The sequence below is a fragment of the Haematobia irritans genome, chromosome 2 (genome assembly GCF_050003625.1).
Source record: "Haematobia irritans isolate KBUSLIRL chromosome 2, ASM5000362v1, whole genome shotgun sequence".
NCBI classification, from domain to species: domain Eukaryota; kingdom Metazoa; phylum Arthropoda; class Insecta; order Diptera; family Muscidae; genus Haematobia; species Haematobia irritans.
Window position 1 is genome coordinate 102,953,249 of NC_134398.1, and position 27,046 is coordinate 102,980,294.

The window sequence follows — 27,046 nt, forward strand, 5'->3', positions numbered from 1 at the left end:
AATAAACTAAATCTAAATACAACTAAGTTTACAACTTCATTTTAATTATAGTATTACATTAAGTTTACGCTACTTATAGTACGCTAGATGGCTTAAAAACTTAATTACAAACTTACCGAAATCCTAAACGACACTTATGCACTTAACTCTAAGCAATGTCTAAGATTTATAAATTTTACTTAACATTTTGAATTTTAACAAAATATTAGATAATTTGAAAATTTTTATTAAATAAATTTAAACAATGTTTACTCAATCTTTGCTTAGCAACAAGAAATCTCTTGAACGCACAGCAATAAAAAATAATCACTACTTATGGTGAACATCAGTTTTAGAAAGTTTTCTCAGCATTAAAGAACAAGAAAAACTTACAGTAGGTGGAAAACCACGAGATGTTTAGTGGTTTGCTATATTGGGTTTCATAAAAAATCATCATTTGTGCATAAAAATGTAATTTTGGACCTCAATTTACTTCTAATGACATTTCCTGTGTACAGAGATTATACCAACTTTCTACAGTTTTTCAGCGACATTAATTGTCGAAGTTGGTCACTCTTATTAGTTGACTCTGTTAGCGCAACTAAAACAGGTAAGCCTACCTATGTTTACTTAAAGACAAAACCTGGGATTACGTCGTAGGAGAGTTTTTCTGCGTACTAGAAACGGCTTCCGAAAAGCAGTTTTTTAGTACAGCAAGCTCATACTGCGTGAGAAGGCTGTTATGATGGCAAATGTTCGATGTGAGAATTGCAAGGGTTGTAACGACACCAAGCAAATATGGCCTCATTTCAACTTAAACCGCACACTAGATATGCTAATGTTCTCGAGACGTCAGATATCACTCCTGATATCTGCTATAACGGGTCGCTGCCTGATAGGCGATTTTGCAAAAAAACTATTGGCGCGAAGTATAATGACTATTGTATGAGCTGTCATGATGCGGATGAAAAGGAATCAAACACCTCTTGTTTGAGTGTCCTGCATTTTGTGTAAGGCGTAAGCATATAGCTTTAGATTACTGACGGACGTGGAAAACGTTAACTTAAGCAGTCTGCTAATGTTTTTGGAACAATCTGGTTGGTTCAACAGAAGGAAATAATCCTAGAAGTGCTCATATGTAATAGGTACTTTTAGTTAATGTGTTATCACAATGGACTGAATAGTCTAAGTGAGCCTGAATCTCAATCGGGCCGCCACTTTAACCTAACCTAACCTAGTACTATACAACAGTGGTTATCTCATGTCGGCAGGATAACTCGCTCCAAAGATGTAGCCACTGCTCCCGGCCAGAATCCGGTATGAAATTGGCTACATTTGAACAGGCGTATTTGGGTATACCAAAATCAATTCTGGAACAAAGTGACACCATTCCGGAAAGCAGCTTCCTAGTATTATACAACAGTGGTTATCTCATGTCGGCAGGATTATTCGCTCCAAAGATTTGGCAACTGTTCGCGGCCAGAATCCGTTATAAAAAATCCATTCAACAAATTTTTACCCTCTGATTGAAGGGTGTCCCAAGCACATTAATTTGTCTTAAATTTTAGGTCAGAGGATAACTTCGTTCCTGTGATATGGCCACTGATCCTCTCCAGAAATTAAAAGAGCGTATACACTGCCGTTTAGGTAGTCCTGGCAGGATATCCCGTTCCAGAGATATACACATATCTCTTGCGGTGGTTAATATATTTCCAAAATAAATACACCGTTATGTAGGGTGTTTCCTTGGCATTGTTCATGCGAAATTTTAAAATCTCCAAAAGTTTTTCCAAAAAATCAGTTTTTCAAAAAAAATCAGTTTTTCAAAAAAAAGCAATTTGATGAAAATCATAACACCATTAAAAAGCTGACAAAAACAGACAAAATGACTTTACTTTGTTTTTGCTTAGAAATATCAAAATATAGAACTATTGGTTGGTTTTTTATACATACAGTTTTAAATTTCCCTATTTTGAAGATGTTGCTTGAATTTGGAGCTGAACTATCGTAAAAATTTTAAAATTATAATAGGATAAAAATCGGGGACCGTAAATAACTGTTATCCAGAAAATTTAAACTCAAAAACTCTTCATGTTAGAGTCAACGAAGATCTATATTGTCATATACCAATATATTCATCTCGGAAAGCTCTTTCAGAATCTATGGTGATTGTTTAGATTTCTAAACATGTGCTATCTGCGATACGTGCATTTAGGGTAGATAAGGTTTATGACTGGCAATTAAAATAAACTCAAGAACGCATTACATGTGCAGCCGCGACTGATAACGCATTAATGTGCTGCACATGCGTGGCCATAAAATCTTATATAAGGGATAACAAATAGAGGATAGCGTTGAATAAATATATGCTTATCTTTGTCTTTACTCTTTAAGAATATTTAGATTGTAGGTAGTTTAAGATTTAGTATATAAGGTTCAATATTTTTTAGAATAAATCAGTAACTTACAAATACTCAAATAGTGTGGATGATTTTCATTCGGGTGTGTTAATCATAAACAGTGATATTAAAAAAAGCTCCCAACTCCAAAGTTAACGGTTTTTTTTTTCAACGTAAAAATAAAAGGTCATAAATAAAACTCTTTTTATGAGTTTTATTTTTCCTTTAGAAAATAATACTCTTTTTTTGGAGTTTTATTTTTTTTCTTCGGAAAATAAAACTCTTCAGGAGTTTTATTTTTTCCATCTTAAATAAAACTCATATTCATTTTTTTCTTCTTTTTACCAATTTCGTGTTTTATTGAGTCTATCTCACATAAAGTTTGTACTAATTTATTTGTTTAATTTACGAACATAATTTTTTCCAAATTTTCAACGCAATGATTTGAACGTAGGTCAGTACCAATTTAAGAGCAGAGAATGCTCTTTCCACGCTTACTTGGGTTGCAGGAACACACCGTACAGTTTTTGTCACAAATTCTGAGCTGACAGGCTTCGACTGAATGTCAAGTTTCATTTGAAGCCATATTTTAACGAAATCGCTATAAAATAATTGCCAAAATATTGATTGATTCAATTAATTTGTTAATCAATTCAGAAATAGTATTCAATTACACAAGTGATTGAAAAATTTTCCGTTCCCAATTATATTTACATGTGATTGATTCAATCACCTTTGTGATTGAAATAGAAAAGTTTTGAGCCTCTCCACCGCTCAAAACTATTCCATTTCAATCAGAAAAGAACGAAAATAGAACAAGAGAATGTGTATTTATTCAACAATACGTTATGGAGAGATCAGTCTGTGGAAGTAACTCGTAACGAACGGTTGGGTTTTTGTTTTTCGCGTAAATTAAAAAAAAAAAAAACATGATTGGCGACATTCTGTGTACATAAATATTTTGAATACAATAACAGTTCAAAAAAGGAATCGCAAAAATAAGGTGTGCAATAACAAATGGCCATGCGGTAAAGGAATGCATTTGGAATTACCTACCTGATCTCTAAATTTCCTTTAGAGAGCATTTTAGTTTCGTCAAATTGGACAATCCATCATTTTAATAAAAAATCATCTAGTATAAGAATATTTTTGCAATCAAAAGGTGGGTTATCGTATTAATCTTTTGAAATTGTTCAATTGTTGATAAAAACGAGCTCGAGGTCTGTATTTTAATAAAATTGTATAATTTTTTTACTCCTAGTTTTTTTTAACCGGTATGGGTTCGTGGGAAGATTCACTTGCAAGTTGCGAAGTAGCGTTGGCATTAAATTAAGTAGAGAGCAGCATAACTGATATATAACATAATGAGCAGCAATACAATCGCTATGTAATGGTAAAACAGTTCTTTTGGATTTAAAAATATGAAAAATATCAGAAAATAATAAAAAATATAAATATTAATAATATTTTCCATTTATATTTTTTTATTTCCAGAATTTACAAAGCATCATCAATTTGGTATAATACCAAATATTACATTGCTTTGCTATTACTTTTGTCTCTGATTGGTTCAGATTTTAATAGACGATTTCAATGTGTGGAAATTTGGAAAGGAATTGCTACTAAAATTAAATTAAATCGAGCCCTTTTATGCAAAAAGACTATAAAGGCAAATTAAGATTATAACTAAGGAACTATGAATTCTGATAATGTTTAACAAAATAAATTTTTAATTGAACAAAAATAGGTTCTAATTATTCGGTTTAATTTCAGAAAAATTAATTTAGCTTACATGTTGCTGACTTATTGGACATCTAGGCGCATCTACATATTAGAAGGAGCATGCTGACATGGTTATTATGATAATTTATACAGTTTATTTTTTCACCCTTTAGTTGTTATTGATAGTAAGTGTCTATGGAAGTTATGTTAGAACAAAACACACAAATGACTAGAACCAAATTCTTTTGGCTACTGCATAATTCACAAAAATAAAATATTGAATATGTTTTATAAGAAACGCATATTTTCTTTTATTTTAAATAAAACTAAATAAGATTTTGGGGCGCAATATATAAAATTTTTGATTGAAATTTATAGCCAATTTCAATTAATTATTAGATGAATCAATCATTGAATTTTTTTGATTGATTTTTGTCGCGAAATTAATTAAAATTTTAATTGAAGGAATTAAAATATTTTATGTCAAAAACCAATCACTGTTTTAATTGATGCAATCACACAATTAATTGATTCCGTGACAAGTCAATTAAATTTTTAATTGCAAATCGTGTTGGTTTTCAATCAAAATGGGTGATTGACAGCGTTGCCAATTTAGCTATTTTCCAGCAAGATCTGGCGTTTTTTTGATGTCGTTTAGCGGAAAAAAATGCATTTAGCTTTTTTCATGGCGCTTTTAGCGATTTTTAGCTTTTGTATTTTCAAAACGGCGTTTTTATCGAACCCTTGTTGCCAGGTTAAAGTTTTTGACTCGTTTATGGTGTCCTTATTATGTTACTAAGTTAAAAAATTAGATGTGAATTGCTTTGTACATTAAAAACAAAAAATATTGTTGTGTCATGTCCTTAAAATACGAACGTGTCCATTTCTCTTATAAAGTTTTTTTCCAAAAGTCGACAAACTTGTCAGTGAAGTCGTTCTGTCCTTAAAGTTAATGATTAAACCTAAAAATGGGCAATCTTGACATGAAAGAAAATTTTGTTAGTCTACGGTCAATTCTGAAATTTCTTCAAAATTAATGAAATCATCAAAAAACCGTTCAAAAATAGATGTTTTTCAACACTATTTTAAAGACGTTTTTTACTTGATACATAGAATAATTTCTACTTGAAGTCGAGTCTGCATTTGGAAATCTAAGTCGTCGTTAGCACGTTTTTAAAGGACTTTGAAAGCTCATGAAGAAAAAGCTGAAAAAAAATAATAAATTCAAATTTGACTCGGAATCAATACCAAAATTATTAACGTAAAGACAAAATCTTTGGAACCGGGCATGGGTTTTTCAGTGTATGCAAGAAAAAATGAAAGTATTAGTATTAGTTTTTTATCATCAAAAATGCAATAAAGAATACCGTATTGATAGGATCGAAGCATTATATACGCGCATATTGTGAATGGAATGGAATTACATTTACGAAAATAGGATAACAATATTTTTGTTCGCGTAATTTTCCAATAAAAGCAATTCAGTAGCTGGGTAAAATGAGCGAAAATGTACACGTTCACGAATTTATCATTTATTCAACGGTTTTAAACCAATTAAAACGAAACTTATTGATATTTTCTTAAACATTTGGATTTGTTGATGATTAAAACCAGTTTATAATTGTGTGCTACATCCTGCAAGTTTTTAGTGGGAAAAAATGTTATTTTTGGTGTAAACGAAGGACTTCCACTAAAAATTCGTGATAGTAATAAAAAGTTATCGAGTACACTGAAAAAACAGTGAACCCACTACACACAAAAAAATTTTTTTTTTGATTTCAATCACGAAAAACGCGGATTCAATCATTTTTTTAATTGAAATGTCTTCAATCACGAAAATGATAGTATCAATCACCCATTATGATTGAATACCAACACGATTTTCAATTAAACACTTAATTGACTTTTGTCACGGAATCAATTAATTGTGTGATTGAATCAATTAAAAACGTGATTGATTTTTAGCATAAAATTCAATCACAGTTTTAATTGAATCAATCAAAATTTTAATTAATTTCGCGACAAAAATCAATCAACTATTTGATTCATTCAATTAAATAATTAATTGAAATTGGCTATAAATTTCATTCAAAAAATTATATATTGCGCCCCCAAAATCGTATTTAGTTTCATTTTAAATAAAAGAAAATATGTGTTTCTTATTAAAAATATTCAATATTTTATTATTTTTTGAATTATGCAATAGACAAATAAATTTGGTTCTTCTCATTTGTGTGTTTTCTTCTAACATAACTTACACATACAATTACGATCAATAACAACTAAAGGGTTAAAAAAATAAACTATATAAATCATTATCTTCATTATCATATTAACCATGTCAATATGTTCCTTCAAATATATACATGCGCCTAGATTTCCAATAAATCAGCAGCCTGTAAGCTAAATTAGTTTTTCTGAATGTAAACAGAATAATTCGAATTTAATTTTGTTCAATTAAAAGTTAATTTTGTTAAACATTACCTACATAGAATATCAAGTTCAATTCGTAGTTCCATGTTGCAGATTTATAATCTTCTTTTGCATTTGTAGTCTTTTAGCATAAAAAGGTGTATTAAGGAGCTCGGTAATTTAATTCCTTTCCAAAATTTCCACACATTGAAATCGTCTATAAAAATTTGAACCAATCAAAGACAAAAATAATGGGAAAGCAATGCAATATTTGGTATTATATTGATGATACTTTGCAAATTCTGGAAATAGAAAAAATATAAATGGAAAATACATATTTTTATTATTTTCGGATATTTTTCATATTTTTAAATCCAAAAAATAACCTTTTTACCATTACATAATTCAGCTCATTAGTTTATATATCAGATATACTGCTCTCTACTTCAGTTCAAACTGAAAAAGGCACGTAAAACAAAAATGCAATTTAATGCCAACGCTACTTCGCAACTTGAAGGTGAATCTTCCAACAAACCCATACCGCTCTTGGTTTTAAGAGAACTAGGAGTGAAAAAATATAATTTTAAAAGATCAATACGGTACCCACCTTTTGATTGCAAACATATTCTTATATATTTGATAAAATGATGGAATTGATGGGATTGATTGGTCAATTTCACGAAATAAAATTGATCACTAAAAGAAATGAATAAAAAATATATTATTTTAGTCTGTTTAATGTAAACAGGCTTCAATGGAAAACGGTATTCACATTTCACAATTTCTTACCTCCAATAAACGTAGATTGTTTTTCATTTTTAAAACACCACAAAACACAAACAAAGGTAATTTCAAATGCGATCTGTCATATATTTTTTCAAACCTTTACCACGTGGCCATTTGTTGTTGCACACTTTATTTATTTCAACCCTTTGCTACGATTTGTTGTTGCGTTCAAAATATTTATGCACACATTTTGAATGCAGCAGACAGAATGTCACCAATCATGTTTTTCAATTTACGCGAAAAACAAAAACCCAACCGTTCGTTACGAGTTACTTCCACAGACTGATCTCTCCATCATACATTGTTGAATAAATACCCATTCTCTTGATCTCTTTTCGCTCTTTCCATTGCTCAAAATTACTCAATTTCAATCACAAAGGTGATTGGATCAATCACATGTGTAATTGGAAACGGAAAATTTTTCAATCACGTTTGTAATTGAAAATTATTTCTAAATTGATTAACAAATTGATTGAATCAATCAATATATTAATTGGAAATGTAACAAATATCAATCATTTTTTTAATTGCTTTTTATTCGGATTTGATTAAATAATTAATTGAATCAATTAACATATTAATTGAATCCGTTTCCAAATTCAATTAAGTGATTAATTGAAAAAAATTCGGTGATAATTTTTTGTGTGTAGGAAGAAAACTTTTAGTGAATTTTAGAAAATTTTGATTATTGTTGTTTTTGATCTCAGCTTAAAGCCATGCATTGACTAAACTACAAGTGTAGCTTAACCAACAGAGGAAAAGTATGCTTGTCAAATTTATTTGGGCAAAGCCCTATAGACTGCAAGATGGTTGGATGTACAGCTGTTTCGGAATTACCACATTCCTCATCAGCATCCTCTCCTTGCAGCAAAACTATCAACCAATTATCAGAATAAATTCGGGTAATTCACTCAACCTAACGTGAAATACACTTGAACCGTCTGAAAAAGGGTTTAATAGTCGGCTACTGCCTAAACAAATTTGCAAGCATATCTCTTTTCCTTTGCCAAACTCAAATCATCGATTTGTATTTAGTTGGCTGGGTTTGTTTTTGAGCGTGCTTCCTCTATCTTCATTCGTTTTGTTTGTTATTGTTGGCTTCTCTTCAATCGTTATTGTTGTTTTTGATCTCAGCTTAAAGCCATGCATTGACTAAACTTCAAGAAAATTTATTACGCATAATTTATTTTTATTTTCTTAGAGAAAATTTTGTAGCTCGAAGGAAAAAATTGCAGTTCAAAATTCCAAGAATGTCTTTAGTGCCATACGAAGTTCAAGGTGGGCGCATTAGTAGTAAAATTTACAAATTTAAAAAAATAATGAACTATTTTGTGTGAAGTACGAATTTAGTAAATCCCTATACTTCATTTGTTTATAATTTTTCCCCGTTTTTTAGTTCATTTAACTATCGTACGCAAAAAGTAAAGGAGTAAAGGAAACTTTCTCCAAACACAATAATTCCATGAACTAAAATAAAGTTAAATTGGCTTTAGTGAAATAGAGCGTTCACTTTTTTTTAAGTGTATGCAAACGGAGCTAATATGACTTAGATATTGTTATAGTCTCACAGAAGTACAATTAAAATTAATACAATTACATTAATATGCATTTTAAGTGAAATAAAACTACTGAATTTCTCAATCAAAAATGTGACTTTTGATGCAAAACAATTTTAGCTTTTTTCTATTTTTTAGCTATTTTTTTTTTTTTGGCAAATCTAGCGGTTTTTAGTGAAACAATTCTGGCAACGCTGGTGATTGATGCTATAATTTTCGTGGTTGAAGACATTTCAATTAAAAGAACAAGTGAGTAAAGTAGAAAGTCGGGCGGGTCCGACTATATCATACCCTAAACCATCCCTACCGAATTAGTAAACATACGCATTTGTGGATTGTCATATGGATAGGTTTTGGGGAAAAACCACATTTTCCATATTTAAGAACATTAAGGGGTACATGGTTATGGGAGTTTTATCACAATCTGAACAGAAATGTCTGATATTAGGAGGTATAGTTGATTCTGAGTAATATTGAGTCTATTATTAAAAAAGAAGAAATCGCTCAATTAGTGGGGGTAATAAATCCAAATTTCTGAAAATGGGGCAATTTATTTATGTTAGAGCTACATGTATGTCTAAATACGATCGCCTAATACATGTATATTTGAAATTTGAGCAACATTGTTGAATAAATAAGAGTATTATGGCCAAATTGGGAAAAAAGAGCGATGCATATATATGGCAGCTATATCTAGATCTGAACCGATTTGGATGATATTTTCTAGGTTTGGTCGATACCCCAGAAGGTTACCTTGTGCTAAATTAGAGTAAGATGTGGTACTAAATAAGCTATTATGGTCAGAAATAATGTTATAAGGGATACATTTTTCAAAAACTGGCGATACATATATATGGGAGCTATATCTAAATCTGAACCGATTTGGATTATATTTTGCAGGTCTTGTTGATATTACAGGATACTACCATGTGCTAAATTTGAGTAAGGTCGGTTAAGAAATGAGACAACTACGTTCAAAAATAATGTTATAAGGTGTAAATTTTTCAAAATCGGGCGCTACATATATACATATATGAGAGTTATATCTAAATCTGAACCGATTTGGATGATATTTTGCACATAAAGTCAGTACTATAGAATATTAGAGTGAGCTATGTTTGAGTAAGTTTGTTACGTTCAAAAATAATGTTATAAGGTGTAAATTTTTCAAAATCGGGCGCTACATATATACATATATGAGAGTTATATCTAAATCTGAACCGATTTGGATGATATTTTGCACATAAAGTCAGTACTATAGAATATTAGAGTGAGCTATGTTTGAGTAAGTTTGGGTGACAAATAAGGGTTTTATGGCCAAATTTTTGAAAATCGTGTGATACATATATATGGGACCTATAGCTAAATCTGAACCGGTTTCGGTTTTTGCACATATAGTAAGTGCTATAGAAAATTAGTCAACTTTAAGTCAGATCGGTTGATAAATAAGGGACTTATGGAACTTTTAAAGAATAACGAACCATCAAATATTATTAATTGCAAGTGTTTAAAATGTTGTGCAAGCCACCAATAAAATTTGATAAGTTTATGTTTAAGTTTTAAATACCTGAAAATAAGCTTTAACAGCTTCATGGTGAGGCCCTTGACAAGATATTAGCAGTTGGTGGAGAATATCAATAGGTTTCAGCAATGTTATAATCTGCGCACCATTATTTGTTAGCATCACAACCTTATTAGGTTTTTGTGCTTTTCTCAGTAAAGATTGCAGCTCACCATTACAACGATTAGGTATTTCAGCTAAACTCCAAACAACACCATCCAAGGGTACGACGGTTGTTGATTCTGTGAGGTATGTGCGACGAGGGAATGGTGCGGAACTTATAGACCATAAAATATGTTGATCTTGCTGTGGGGTAGCTACTAAAAGCAAATTTCCCTCGTTATAGTGAGCCAAATGTATTTGTCTTGGTTTGTTGATCGTTGTATTTGGTGTATATCCTGGAGGAATACGGACATGTAAAAGATATAATCCCTGTTTTGTTGGCTCAACAGAAGCATACATAGTAGAGTTAGCCGAATTTACAGGAATTTCTGTCGAAACGACCTCTGACACAGCTCGTGTTGGTGAATTGATGTGATTTGCGAGTTTTGTACTTTGTTCAGCATTCTTTGGATATTTACTTTGTACATTGGTCAATGGTGTATTGGAAAAATATAGTCGTACACCGCATTGTGTGATAGCTATTAAATTAATATTTTGACCTTCCTCTATTGATAAAGGACATATAGCCTTTATTGGTTTTAAAACCGCTGGATCCACTGTCCTATAACAAAAATAATAAAAATAATTAGAATTTAGTTTCAAACTAAAATTCCTAGGTAACTTTCAAATAGGTATAAATAATAAAAGTAAATTGGGAAAACTGATTTAGATTTCATATCAAGATAAATAGAATGGAATTTACGCACCGATTCTTATTAAGATTGTTCTAAAAAATATGTGAGAAGTCATCGAAACTACAAATAAGCATTGTTTTAAACAATTCATAAAATTTGTATGTTATGAAGTTTTACCCCAATGGACTTTGAAGAAGCAAAACTAGTTTGTTTGTAAATTGCAGACCTGTTCTAAAAAGCTCCTAGATGTGGCCAGGAATTGGCTTCTTGAGCATTCCGATTACTGTTTTTAATAGGTTACGATAGATCCTAGATAATATTTTTCATTACTTGGGCTGAAGTAAACCCTATTTTAGTGTAATCGAGTTAATTGTGATACCACAGTGGTGACTTCTCTCTTATCTCTGAGTACTGCTCAATTCTACGTTTTAGTTCAACAACAAGGGACCTTTTAAAAGTCGAATCCGAACGGCGCAATGTGGAACATTGCGATGCAACCACTTAAGCTTTAAAACACTCAGAAATGTCACCAGCATTACTGAGAGGGAATAATCCACCGCTGAAAAACTTTTTAGTGTTTGGTCTTGGACATGCTATAACCAGTGGCTCCCAAAAAAATACCAAACAATGGTACTACTTCAGCAAACAGCAACTGCTGCTTTCCCCTTTTTTAAAAGGATTTGCTGTTTGATTGGTTTTTGTGCTGTGTCTGCTAACAGATTTCTTTGTGTGATTAATAAAGGGTGATTCTTTTGAGGTTAGGATTTTCATGCATTAGTATTTGACAGATCACGTGGGATTTCAGACATGGTGTCAAAGAGAAAGATGCTCAGTATGCTTTGACATTTCATCATGAATAGACTTACTAACGAGCCACAACGTCGAATTTTCAGTGAATGGGCCCTAGAAAAGTTGGCAGAAAATCCGCTTTTTTATCGACAAATTTTGTTCAGCGATGAGGCTCATTTCTGGTTGAATGGCTACGTAAATAAGCAAAATTGCCGCATTTGGAGTGAAGAGCAACCAGAAGCCGTTCAAGAACTGCCCATGCATCCCGAAAAATGCACTGTTTGGTGTGGTTTGTACGCTGGTGGAATCATTGGACCGTATTTTTTCAAAGATGCTGTTGGACGCAACGTTACGGTGAATGGCGATCGCTATCGTTCGATGCTAACAAACTTTTTGTTGCCAAAAATGGAAGAACTGAACTTGGTTGACATGTGGTTTCAACAAGATGGCGCTACATGCCACACAGCTCGCGATTCTATGGCCATTTTGAGGGAAAACTTCGGAGAACAATTCATCTCAAGAAATGGACCGGTAAGTTGGCCACCAAGATCATGCGATTTGACGCCTTTAGACTATTTTTTGTGGGGCTACGTCAAGTCTAAAGTCTACAGAAATAAGCCAGCAACTATTCCAGCTTTGGAAGACAACATTTCCGAAGAAATTCGGGCTATTCCGGCCGAAATGCTCGAAAAAGTTGCCCAAAATTGGACTTTCCGAATGGACCACCTAAGACGCAGCCGCGGTCAACATTTAAATGAAATTATCTTCAAAAAGTAAATGTCATGGACCAATCTAACGTTTCAAATAAAGAACCGATGAGATTTTGCAAATTTTATGCGTTTTTTTTTAAAAAAAAGTTATCAAGCTCTTAACAAATCACCCTTTATAAGAATCATATGTTGGCAACAATTCAATAAGTGTTCTGGAAAAATGGCTGTACTTGAGGTCAAAGATAAAGTAAATAGTTTGCGATTTCTCTAATTCTCCGAGGCTATACGTTCCAAAATCTTGAGCATTGAAAATGAACCGCAAGGAGGTGCTTCATTGAAGACTTACAGTGTAGTCGGATTTTTTCGACTATTCAGTCCATTGGACCTCGTTGTTCCACAAAATATTGCCAATCGATAGTTCATGCTATTACAATGCTATAATGTGGCAGAGTGAGTGCGATACACAAAAAAAATATTACCAAAATATTTCCCACTAAAAAGTTGATTGAAGCAATTTTTTTTTTTCAATTAATAAATTGATAAAATTAACTTTTTAATCGAGATATAAACATGAAGTTAATTAACCCATTACCGCCCTTTGTCCCCACACCCAGAAAAAAGTGTCTTCTAAACTAAAGGAAAAAATGTTTATCAATATAGTTTGTCATTTTATTACCATTAAGTTAAAGTTTTGTGTCATTTTTGTAAAAATTTTTCGTTTTTTCAAAATTATTGAACATAAAAATTGGCAACACTGGAATAATTTTTGTGTTTTTTGCATGTAAAGAAAAGTTTAATTTGTGCCGGTGTATTTTAAATCATTCGGATAAGTGATTAGTTTGTTGAAAAAGTCCAATGTTTGGTTAATCCTCTGTGTAATTATGTTGTAGAACATAATTATTCTTAACAGCGATGTTCTAATAACAGTTTTCCAAATTATGTTATCTTATTAGAATTAGTATTTTATGTAATAATGATAGAAGGAGACAAGTCTATTATGTATTTATTACATTCATATTAAAGTAGTATTTGTGAACATGAATACATTTTTGTATATGTATTTGAGTTAAGATTTTTCTGGAATACTGTTGCTTAATAAAGTTGATGTCAGTCGCTTACAGAAATTATAAAGCTCAACAAGTGTTTTTTTTTTGGTGACTTCTTTTTGCCTGTTGGTCTGGTTTTATATTGGAACATTTAATAACAGGTTATGGGCCCAGAGCCTATAAAGGCAAAAATATGTCAGTGATGGAGTTAGTATTCGCAAAAATAAAGCCTTTCCACGGCCGAAATTTTGACTCATGGAGGTACAGGGTGGAAAATTTTTTGGAGGCTCAAAATGTTTTGGAAGTTTTATCATCAGAAAAACCAGAACGAACTGAGACAAATTCTACTGATGTAAATAACTGGAGCCTGAAAAATGCAACTGCGAAGAATTTGATCATCGCCTTGGTGGACGATAATCACTTGGAGTACATCAAGGGCAAAACCACAGCCAAGCAAATGTGGAATGCCTTGATCAGTACATTTTCTGGTACGAACATGGCAAAGCAAAATATGTTGAGAACCAGATTAGATAGACTTCGTTATGAAGTAGGTAGCGACATGAAGCGCTATTTTACAAAGTTTGATGAGTGTGTGCGTGAGCTGGTGGCGGCTGGAGGAAAGTTGGATAACAATGAAATAATCTATTATTTGTTTAAATCATTCCCCGATGATTTTCAGCCATTAATAACAGCACTTGAAAATTTGCCGGACGAAGCATTAACTTTGGATTATGCAAAATCGAGACTGCTTAACGAAGAAATGAGGCAGAAAGTAAATAAAGAATCTTCTGCATGCGAAAGTAACGGAGCAGGCGCAGCCTTTTATGTTGGATCCAGTGGTGAGTGCTTCAAGTGTAGAAAGAAGGGGCACAAGAGCTTCGATTGTCCCCAGAATAAAAAGAAAAGAATATTCAAAAAGAGAAATAGTGGTTGTAAAGGCAGAGGTGATGAAACTTCAGCAGTGGCGTTCATGATGGGTAACGGTGATAAGACGTGTAGTTGGATTTTAGATTCTGGCAGCACTCGGCATGCAACACATAACTTGGAATCATTGATCAATGTTAAGGTTATTAAAGTTCCAATTGCTATAAGCACTGCAGAAGAAGGTGCTTCAATTATGGCAACCCATAAAGGTACATTTAAGGGCATTTCTTTTGTTGATGGTGAACGTGTGGATGTCACTGTGGATGATGTTTTGTACTCTAAAGAATTGCGTGCAAATCTGCTGTCGATTGGAGCATTGCTGCAGAAAGGACTGGAGGTAAATTTTGTTAGAAATCAACAGGCGGTAATTAAGAAGAGTGGGCGCATTGTTGGCGTTGCAAATTTGGAAGATTCACTATACAAAGTCAAATTGAAGCAAGAAGAGATTTATGCCAGTGTCTGCGAAGCTGATGATCTATGGCATCGTAGACTTGGCCATATAAACACGGCATATCTTAAAAAACTGAGGAACGACAATATGGCTACAGGTTTTGATGTTGCAGAGGAGAAAGTAGGGTGTGATGATTGTGTCAAGGGAAAGCAGTCTGAGTTACCTTACAAGGGCATTAGACAAGCAACCTCAAGAATTTTGGAAAGAATTCACACAGATGTGTGTGGTCCCATAACACCTGGTACATATGAAGGTTATCGGTATTTTGTAAGCTTTATAGATGACTATAGTCACTTCGCCCGGGTTTATTTATTGAGACGTAAGTCGGATGTTTTTAATTATTTCAAAGAATTCCAATGTCATGCAGAGGCAAGATTTGGATGCAGAATTGCACATTTAAGATGTGACCAAGGCACTGAATACTTATCTGCCGACCAGAAAAAGTACTACAGCTTAAAAGGAATCCAAATTGAGACAACCGTAGGCTACTGTCCGAGGCAAAATGGGGTAGCCGAACGTTTTAACAGGAGTGTGGTTGAAAAGGCAAGAACAATGCTTGTTGCATCAGGCATACAAAAGAATATGTGGGGAGAAGCCGTGCAGACTGCTGTGTATTTATTGAACAGAAGTCCTACAAATTGTGTGGGTAAGAAGACACCAGCAGAGGTATGGTACGGCGTAATACCTGACTTGAGCAAATTGCGCATTTTCGGTTGTCGTGCATTCGAACTTTTACCCAAGCAGAAAAGATCCAAGTTTGATTCCAAGAGCAACGAAACGATTTTTGTTGGTTATGGTGTTAACGGATATCGTCTGTGGAATCCCATTACGAAAAGATTGGTTGTAGCACGAAATGTGAAATTTGACGAGTCGAATTTTCCAGCAAAATCAAAAATGGATGCTGGAACCTTTAATATTGAAGATGCTCAAGAAGAGAAAGATAAATTCGTTGAAGAAACGCTAATCGTGAAGAGAAGTATGGATCCAGAAGGGGAACATGAAGAAGACGACTCATTTTTTGATTTAGAACCTTTTATGGGTTTCGACAATGAAGAAACTGTTATGAGTGACGGTGACAATGTTATTCACGAAAATAGTGTAGCTGACGCTTTACCAAATACCACAGAATACGTAAATGATGCTGTAGGTGCTGTTGAGGAAGCCAACAATGAACTTCGGGAGCAACCAATACTTTCAAGCCAAAGGCAAAGCTGTCGTGAGCGCAGGCCGCCAGGAAAGCTAACATACAATAATTATTTTGATCAAATAAATCTGTCCAGAGCAGATCTTCCAGCTGAACCAGCCTCTTTCAGTGAGATTAGTATGAGACCCGACCGAGAGAAATGGAATGAAGCGATAAATGAGGAGCTGCGGTCACTCAAGAAGAATAGTACGTTCGAGTTGGTAATGAGAAAACCAGACATGAAAGTAATCACATGTCGATGGGTCTTTAAATTAAAAATGGATAAGGATGGGAATCCCAGTAGATACAAAGCACGTCTTGTGGCTAGGGGATGCCAGCAGCAATATGGAATAGATTACCAACAAACCTATGCACCGGTTGCAAAACTATCCACGATACGAACGGTGCTAGCTGTGGCAATTAATAAATGTTACAAAATCTGTCAAATGGATGTTAAGACAGCATTTCTCAATGGAGAGCTGAATGAAATTGTCTTCATGACAGTGCCTGAAGGTTTGAAGGTACGCGATGGTACGGTTTGTCGACTAAGAAAATCCTTGTATGGATTGAAGCAGTCCCCTCTGTGTTGGTACAAGAAATTTCATGATGCAGTAACGAAAATGGGCTTTACTAGGTCACAACATGACTACTGTATGTACGTAAGTAAGCATGGTGGATGCATAATGTACATGGTCTTGTACGTGGATGACTTACTCATTGTTAGTGAAGATTCAAAGCAGTTGGAAGATATTAAAGGTAAACTTTCAAATATGTTCGAAATGACGGTTTCTCCATGCTTTGAGAATTTCCTCGGGATCGAGATTGACTATAATGAGGAATCCAATACAATTACAATGGCTCAAAAGAAGGCTATCAAGGAGTACTTCGTACAACAAGTACATCGCTTCATGAATATGGAAAATTGCAATGGAGTATCAACACAAATGGACAAATCATTGACATTTGCAAATAGTAGTAGCGATCAGAAACTAAAAGTACCATATCGTGAAGTTATCGGAAGAATAATGTACATAATGCTATGCACTAGACCGGATATATGCTTCACTATATCAAAGCTAAGTCGATATCAAGAATGCCCTACCGTGGTTCATTGGCAAGGTGTTAAACGATTGGTAAGGTACTTAAAAACAACTATGGACATGGAGTTGCTGTACGAAAGAAATGCTGTAGATAGGCCTCTAATCGGGTTTGTGGATGCTGATTTTGCTGCTGATGAGGTTAACCGAAAATCAACCACAGGGTATTTATACAAAGTGTTTGGGAATATTGTTGCATGTACATCAAAGAAACAACAGGTTGTAGCATGTTCGACTACAGAAGCAGAGTACGTGGCTATGTCGGTGGCAGTCCAAGAAGGCATATGGCTGAAAGGTTTACTTTCTGATTTGTTTATCGAAACAGAGTCGGTATGTATTTACGAAGATAATCAGAGCGCCATAAGACTCGCTCAAAACATGGAAAATAAGAGGGTTAAACATATTGACGTAAAGCACCACTTCATCAGACAGAAGATTGAGGACAACATAGTTACTATCGAACATGTGAGTAGCAGAGATCAAGAAGCGGACAATCTTACAAAGCCTCTACCAAAACAACAATTCACACATCTGACAAGAAAGCTGTCATTAATTCATCGAGAAGTGGTGTTGTAGAACATAATTATTCTTAACAGCGATGTTCTAATAACAGTTTTCCAAATTATGTTATCTTATTAGAGTTAGTATTTTATGTAATAATGGTAGAAGGAGACAAGTCTATTATGTATTTATTACATTCATATTAAAGTAGTATTTGTGAACATGAATACATTGAATAGGGAAGGTGAAAACCGCTACTCCTTTTTTGTATATGTATTTGAGTTAAGATTTTTCTGGAATACTGTTGCTTAATAAAGTTGATGTCAGTCGCTTACAGAAATTATAAAGCTCAACAAGTGTTTTTTTTTTTGGTGACTTCTTTTTGCCTGTTGGTCTGGTTTTATATTGGAACATTTAATAACAAATTAACCTGTAGTGTATTTATTCTCAATTGAATTATTTGTCTGATAGTTTTGTGTTAGTTTACAATAACTAGTGTGCTTTGCTTTCTTGTACCAGTTGTTTTGTTTTTGTACATGTAATTTTCTCAGTGGCTGTACATACATACATTATCAAGCGGTGTTGCAAATACTTGTATTGTTGATTTGGTGGTCAAACCGTGTTGTCAATACTGTATTTGTTGGTTTGTGTTTTTGGCGTTTTTAGTGTTTTTGTGACATATTAGTATATTGAGGCAGTGGGATATTTTCATTTGATTTTTTGTTATAGTTTATTTTATAATTTGTATTTGGATTTTCAACTTGATTTTATTTTGTTACTCAATTCATCATGGTATGCTCGAATGAGGATTGTAAAATTGCTTCTGATGATGAGATTGTTATTGTATGCTGGCTTTGTGATGGGCATTGGCATTCGAGGTGTGCTGGACTGGCTGCAAGGGTGGTAGATGAGTTGTACGTTGGTAACAACGGTCTTAGATGGTGTTGTGTGAGATGTAGGAAGATTAGTGTGGAGTTCTATAACTTTTTTAGGGAGTCTACGTCTGAGGTGACTACGTTGACGCGAGCTTTGAAATGTATTCGAGCTTTGTGAAATTTTCGACGTTGTTTGATAGGTTTCCAGATCTTTCGTCATTTGTTGCCTCTCCTGTATCGGGTACGAAACGGAAGAGGTCTTCGAAAAAGTCGTCGCCGAAGGAGGGTCGTACTAAGGTTGTTAGGACTGGTTCGGGGCTGCCGAAATCTGGTGTGGGATCATCAACGGTTGGGGGTGCGTCAGCGGTTGTAAGGGGTACGAAGGATGCGATGCCTAGTGTTTCTAGAGCTTTGTGAAATTTTCGACGTTGTTTGATAGGTTTCCAGATCTTTCGTCATTTGTTGCCTCTCCTGTATCGAGTACGAAACGGAAGAGGTCTTCGAAAAAGTCGTCGCCGAAGGAGGGTCGTACTAAGGTTGTTAGTACTGGTTCGGGGCTGCCGAAATCTGGTGTGGGATCATCAACGGTTGGGGTGCGTCAGCGGTTGTAAGGGGTACGAAGGATGCGATGCCTAGTGTTTCCGATACGTCGGAAGGTGGTACCGTATCATCACTGCCCCGAGAGGCTGTGACTGCTCCTATTTCTTGTGATCCTCTTTCAGGTATTGTAGTTGAACAGTCCACGCAAGCTCCTGTACCGCCGATTCCTTTGGTGACTGACTTCTTCGCGGGGTCGTGGGGTTGATTCAGGTTTGTCTCTCATACATTTCGCGACGCCTACTTTGTCGCATTGCCCTCAGCCTCAACCAAAGGGGAAAAGCTCGAAGAGACTCAATATGGCTGCCTCAAAGAGGGTAGTTTTTGTTTCTCGTTTTTCCCCGGAGACGACGGCTGAGGACATTGATTGTTATATTAGGTCTAGGGTCGATAGTATGTCGGGTTTTAGGACTATTAGGTTGAAGTCCCAGTTCTCTGAAAATAGATCTTCATTTAAAATTATTGTCGATGCTGATCTCTTCGATACGCTGTGTAATCGTGATTTTTGGCCTCCTAGGGCATTCGTGAAGGAGTTTGTTGATCGGTCTGATAACTTAGCTAGATTACCTAGCAGGCCTCCTCCATCTCCAAAAAACTGAGTGGCTCTTTTTCTATTGTTTATCAGAATGTCAGAGGGTTGAATACGAAATTATCGAGGCTGTATGCTGATAGTTTTGATTTTGAGTTTGCGGTTTTGGTTATGACTGAGACTTGGCTCAGGCCATCGGCATATGATTCTGAGATTCTTTGTGGTCGTTACTTGGTGTTCAGGAAGGATCGTATAGGTAGGATTGGTGGTGGGGTACTAAACGGTGTCCTTGACACCTTCCCATCTGAGCGAATTGTTCTGGATGGTGTTGATGGTATTGAATTCCTTGCGGTAAGGGTAGATGTTCTGGAATTTAGGTTATTCGTTACATACTCATATATTCCTCCGGCTTCTGAGTATTCTATCTATGAACGTCATTTTGTGGCAATAAATAGTATTATGTCTGGAATGAATGATTCGGACAGGATCGTGGTTTTGGGCGATTTTAATTTGCCTATGGTGTCTTGGCTCGACTTGCCTGATACGGAGGCATTGACTCCACTGACTACTTCTAGTGGATCGGAATGGGTGACGACTTTTTTGAATTTTTTTCTTGATGCTGGTTTGGGTCAGATAAATGGAGTTATGCATTTCTTTGGGAAGATTCTTGATTTGGTTTTTGTAGGCGATCCTTATAATTTTGATTTGTCCAGATGTGATCCTGTTTCTTATCCTGATGATAGGTATCACCCTGCTTTCTCTCTTTGCCTCTTGGATGTTGCTCATGAGTCTCAAATGTTTGCTGCTCGGGATGAGGTATTTTCACTATGTTTTAAGAAGACGAATTTCGATTTGTTGAATTCGCTTCTTTCGGGTGTTGACTGGAGCTCTGTTTGTAGATGTGATCGGTTGTCTGATATCGATATGGCTGTTGGTAATTTCAACAAGGTTTTGGACGGTTTTGTGTCACGGACTGTACCTAGGCGAAGGGTGGATTTCCCTAGGAATCGGCCATGGTATTCTCCTGTGTTGACGAAACTCAGGAATGATAGGAATAGATGTTTTAGACGTTATAAGAGAACGGGATCTGATATTGATTATGCTCGGTACTCTGTCGCTAGGTCTATTTATAATATGGAATCAAGAGCGTGTTATGTTCGTTACATTGATAAGGTTAGAGGTGACATTCATTGTAACCCGAGGTCTTTTATGAATTTGTTAGGATGAAACGTAAGTCTTCGACTAGGCCTTCGAAGATCCGGAGGGATGGTGTTGACTTTTATGGGGACCAGTCCATTGCGGACTGTTTCGCGGGCTATTTTGAATCTGTTTATAGAAAGGGTGCTTATGATGCTGATGGTTCATATCCCTATTCTATTAGGTCGCTTGATAGGGTGGCAATTCCATTATTTGATAGTCTGCCTGTGTCTGGGTATTTGCGTGGGGTTGAGGCGTCCACCAGTGGTGGTCCAGATGGGATTCCTGGGCTAATTCTGAGGTTTTGCTCCGAATGTCTCTCTGCTCCATTGTCGATGTTATTTAAGGTTAGGTTATTTCCCTCTAAGACGGAGGAGCTCTTTTGTCTTCAATCACAGAAATGATAGTATCAATTAAAAAATTAATTGACAGTCAATTAAAAAATTAATTGATCCAATTAAATATTTAATTGATACTATTAATTTGTGTGATTGATTTTTATTTCAATTAAAAAATTTGTTAAATCAATTAAATTTTTAATTGAATATTTTTTAAAATTCAATTAAAGGGGAGCCCCTTTGATGTGGGTAATTATAGGGGGATAGCAAAATTGAGTGCTATTCCCAAGATGGTGACTGATGTTTTGTCGCATGGCATTTCTTCGATACTGGATCCCTGCCAGCACGGTTTTCGTAAGGGCCTATCGACTACTACGAACTTGGTGGAATTTACTTCTCATGTTATTAATCAGTTTGTTGTTGGGAATCAGACTCATGTTATTTATACGGATTTTAGTAAGGCTTTTGACCGGGTGAATCGTAAGCTCTTGTTATATATGGATAGGATTGGATTGGCCAGTGTACTTTTGGCTTGGATTTCGTCGTATCTTGATTGCCGTACGCAGATTGTGTCTTTTGGTGATTCCTATTCAAGGTGCTTTGATGTCCCATCAGGTGTGCCTCAGGGTAGTCATTTGGGGCCTGTCTTATTTTTGTTATTTATAAACGATTTACCTCAGTCCGTGGTTAACTCTAGGATTTTGATGTATGCTGATGACGTTAAGTTATTCTCCTCGTTTGATAATTCTGATCAGGTACATTTATTACAACGTGATTTGGATAGCTTTGATGATTGGTGTAGGGTAAATCTGATGGATTTGAACTTGAGGAAATGCAAGGCGATTCTTTAGGTCTAGGCCTATTGATGTTCGGTATAGTATACGGGACTCGTTATTGGAAGAGGTTGATTCTGTTGTTGATCTTGGCATTGTTATGAATCGTAGGCTTAATTTTAATGGTCATATTGATTCGATGGTGAGTAAGGCGTATGGGGTTCTAGGGTTCATAAAGCGTTGGGCGAAGGAGTTTTCGGACCCTTATGTTACAAAGAGGCTTTTTACTGCCCTTGTTAGACCCATTCTAGAGTATGGTTCTATCGTGTGGGATCCTCAGTATGAAGTTTACATTGATAGGATAGAATCGGTTCAGAAGCAGTTCTTGTTGTTCGCTTTGAGACATCTTCATTGGAACAGTGGCTTTGTTCTTCCTTCATACATTTCTAGATTGAGGCTGATTAATTTGCCTACTCTTAGGAGCCGACGGACGATGTTGAGCTCCATGATGTTGTATAGGTTAGTTAGTGGGGATATTCCATGTTCGGAATTGATATCTAGGATTAGGATAAATGTTTTAGGGCATCTAGGAATTACCAGTTTCTTTAGATTGATTTTCAACGTTCGAATTATGCTTCTGTGGAGCCTATTCGTAGGATGTGTATTATTTTTAATTCAATCTATCATCTAGTTGACACTAACCTTAGTATTGATATGATGAAGTCTAGAATTTTAGCATATTTGGATAACTAATACATTAGTTTTATTGAATAACCTAATATTTGAGCTTGTGTTTTAATATACCCGGTTGATGAGTCCTTCTCTGTAGCTGGTCAAATCCCTCTGCCTCCACCCCGCCATGGTCCGGATCGGAAGGGGCGGGAAAGTGGGCGATGGGACCGTTCGACAAAAATAACAAACAATAAGTCTATCAATGTTCGTGATGGTGTATAAAGAAAGAAAACACCAACAGAATAACAACCCCTTCAATCGCCTTCATTTTGGAATCTTCAATTATCAGGTAATATTCACACAGTGACGCTAACCATTTGTGAAAAAAATGGTTTTATATTTGTAGGTATTGAAATTGTAAAAGGAGGACAAAATCGTTACGTAAAGAAGAAGAAAACCATTACGTTTTACAGTTGGTAACATTACATGGAAATTGAAAATAGTGGAATAATAATAATAATATTTCAAGGCCAGTCGATCCTGTTGATTCTTAATAAATATATTTAATATATTAATAAAACTTGTCTTTTATTGAAGGAAAAACTGCATATATAAATAAATAAAACTGTATTTAAAAACGAAGGTAAGCAGTTACAATTTTGAAGTAAAAGGTTTACCACAAATATGTAAGATTTGTCCAAATGAATGAAAAAAGTTCAATAAAATCATTCCATATATGAATTAAATTCAGTTAAATTTTTTCATTCTGTAGTATAGTGGTACATAAATATAGGAAAATGTTAACTAACATATGGAATGCATTCTACCTAATTTCTACCCAACTCACATCGTCCAAACAACTAAAAATGTCTTTGGCGCTATACGAAGTTAAACTTTCTTCACAATGAGTTCATTTTAACTTAAAGAAGTGGTCACTTTTTTCTGGGTGCATATGAGGACACCTGTTTAAGTCAAACTATGAGCTACCCGTTATTTTTGTAATTTTAAATATACGTATGACAGCTTTATACTGCATCTGATCTATAAACAAATACACTTGGTCGCATTTGATTAATCTCGATTGTGTGTATATTAAACTGTTAAGTTTAGTGCAATAAAAATCTTAGAATTGTACTACTAGGTAATGGAGATTTTTGGAGAATTTCAAACATAATCTGTCCGATGTCCCCACATGGGGACACCTGTTTTTTTTTTAAAAAATCTCAGTTGCTAAACTTAATAGAGAAAACTATTTCACATGCAAATTTAAAATGGAAATGCTTCTAATAAGGAAAGGAGTATGGGAAGTTTTAAGTACACCGATTACAGGAAGACAAAAGAGATATAGGAAAATTTCCTATAATCCAACAAGTATGTTTCCTTAAGTTTTGAAAGGATTGAATACTTCTTAGTACGAATGAACTAAAATATTTTTCTATGCCAAGTGTTATTCGTATGTATGATAAGCTTTCTATATTAAAGGAAGTCAGAATTATCATTTTATAAGAAATTTTACTAAATTTGAGGAAGCTTGGTTTTAGTTGGGTTTTTGTTTATTTTTGCTTTGTTATCAGTGAATAAAATTTTCTTGTTCAGTAGTAAATTCTTATACCCAGTGAAGAAAACAGTACGAGGGCAGTTCGAAAACTCCTTAGCCTAGCACAAAAAGCGCGGTATAAACAGAAAAAAGTTAAGTGTTTTGGGAACTTCCATCTCTGTTATGAACACATGTGAAAGTGCTCCTTCATATGCAACAGTAAAAAATTGGGTTGCTGAATTCAAACGTGGTCGTACAAGCATTGAAGATGAACCACGTAGTGGACGTCCAAAAACAGCAACAGAAATTGTAGCCAAAGTGCATGATATGGTATTAAATGATCGACGAATAAAAGTGCGTGAAATTGCTTATATCATGGGCATCTCAAATGATCGAGCCCATTTAATTTTGTATGAAGAACTACAGATGAGAAAGCTTTCTGCAAGATGGTTGCCGCATTTGTTAACAGTCGATCAAAAACGCATAAGAATGAACATTTCTCAAGCTTGTTTGGATCGCGAAATAAAATGGATTTTAAGCCTCGTTTCATAACTGTTGATGAGACATGGATCCACCATTATACTCCAGAGACAAAAGAACAATCCAAACAATGGACTGAAGCTGGAGGAAGTGTCACAAAGAAGGCAAAAACAATTCAATCGGCTGGTAAGGTTATGGCAACGGTTTTTTGGGACTTCAAAGGTATTTTATTGATTGACTACCTGCAAAAGGGTAAAACAATGAATTCAGAGTACTATTGCAATCTTTTGGATCAATTAAATGTACAAATTCGAGAAAAACGTCCTGGCTTACAAAAAATAGGTTTTCATCAAGACAACGCACCAGCACACAAGAGTGTTTTAACAATGGCTAAAATCAACAAATTAAAGTGCGAGTTGCTTGACCACCCACCTTATTCTCCTGATTTAGTACCCAGTGACTTTTACTTGTTCCCAAATCTAAACAAATTCCTTGTTGGCAAGCGTTTTACCTCAAATGAAGATCAATTACAGTTGTAAATCACTATTTTGAAGACCTTGAGGAAAACTATTTTAATCAAGGGATAGAATTGCTAGAAAAGCGTTGGACTAAGTGTATTGAAGCTTCAGGAGACTATATTGAAAAATAAAAATATTTTTGAAAAACTAACTATTCTCTTTCATTGATAGGCTAAGAAGTTTCCGAACCGCCCTCGTATTAGTAAAATTCCATGCCTTATTCTAGTTAATGAACTATTCGTAACTGCTTTCAGTTTAGGAGTTTTTTACTGAAACAAGTAAATTTTATTATTTCACACAAAAATTTAACTTAATGGAAATAAACTGGCTAAACTAAATTGATATGAACATTTTTTCCTTTAGTTTCGAAGACACTTTTTTCTGGGTGTAGGGAACATAATAACTATAAAGGTTACAACCACGGCTGTGGAGTCGAGTCAATTTTGCTCGACTCCGGTTCCTACTCCGACTCCAGCATTTCTTATTAGCCTCGACTCCGACTCCAGGTGGTATACCTAAATCTCATTTTAACAGTATTCCAATTGTAATTTTAAGGTGTAGTGTTCCAAAAATAGACTGATATAAGTATTCTATTTTGCCATATGTGTTTATATGTCCAAAAGAATTCTAATTTTAATTTTTAATACAACTCGACGGCAAATCTCAGCATTTTAGGAATGTAAAGAACTCTACATTTTAATTTCAGGCCAATAAATTAAAATACGACACAAGACTATATAGAGACCACATCAAAATATGGGTAGATAACAACAATCTCCAGAATATGAATTTATAAAAACACAAAATTTCAAATAATAATTAGGCTTCCAGATGTTTAAGAAGTAAAATCCTGGTTTTGGTCTACATAGGCATTTTATAAAAAATAAATCTATATAAAAAGAAAAATACACAAAAAACAAAATATCGGGCTAATCAGATAGAATTATTCAACCGTCGAACGAAACGGACGTGTTTTTTAATAGCGGATAAACTCATCGTAATAGGTACCTACTAAGAATTTCAAGTGTGGTGGGATATTAAGCCACCATGCAGCGAAATTCAAAGTCATCCACTGGGTTGCTAACTTCAGGGCCCAGTGGACGGGTATCGACTGGAGTTATAAATTTGGGCAATGACCAAGAGTTAGGCCCAATTAGTCGACCTGTAGACGGGTCGACAGGTGGCGACACTTTGACAAGTCGTACTTTTTCTAAGGTAACGGTATCAAAAGGAGGTAATCCCTCACGAAAGAGATTCAAGGAACGCAGAAATGCTTTGTTTATCCTAAAGAAGTTAGGATCAGTCGACCCAAGCACGCTGTCGGCTAAACAAAGCGATTCCTTAAAATGGGCTCAAGGAATTCTTGAGGCTGGAAAAAGGGAACGATCACCGGATGAGCTGCCATCCTCCAAAAGGGATCAAAGATCGTTTGCGTCAGTTGCTAAAGACAGCCTTGTGATGGCTATCATTAATAAAGGAGCATTGGACGATATGGTTCCAAAGCAAAAATGGGGGGAAATTGAGAATGCTCTGTCTGTCGTCTACTCACAGGTGCTGGAAAAGTTTCCCGGTCCAGATCCTCGACACCAAGAGGCTGGTTGGTATCAAGGACGATTT

General features: G+C 34.8%; 1 protein-coding gene and 2 long non-coding RNA genes across 7 annotated transcripts in view; 1 reads left to right on the plus strand and 2 right to left on the minus strand.

The window, feature by feature from the left end:
- The window catches only part of LOC142223579 (uncharacterized), a 379,474-nt gene that overhangs the window by 299,237 nt on the left and 53,191 nt on the right, over positions 1-27,046 (minus strand). The window lies entirely within an intron of this gene.
- Positions 1-27,046, minus strand: part of Nup154 (nuclear pore complex protein Nup154) — a 186,260-nt gene that overhangs the window by 112,788 nt on the left and 46,426 nt on the right. For all 3 annotated transcript variants that reach the window (XM_075295767.1, XM_075295768.1, XM_075295766.1), the window contains exon 7: positions 10,422-11,139. In XM_075295767.1, the coding sequence (XP_075151882.1) occupies positions 10,422-11,139 (718 nt within the window). The remainder of the gene's footprint in view (positions 1-10,421; positions 11,140-27,046) is intronic.
- Positions 2,447-4,122, plus strand: LOC142225915 (uncharacterized). 3 transcript variants are annotated; one of them, XR_012719507.1, is made up of 4 exons: positions 2,447-2,481; positions 3,356-3,540; positions 3,640-3,771; positions 3,873-4,122. It is a non-coding gene; the product is annotated as an uncharacterized LOC142225915 (long non-coding RNA). The 3 variants fall into 3 exon arrangements; XR_012719508.1 differs by having other exon boundaries at positions 2,469-2,564; XR_012719506.1 differs by lacking the exon at positions 2,447-2,481 and having other exon boundaries at positions 2,607-3,540.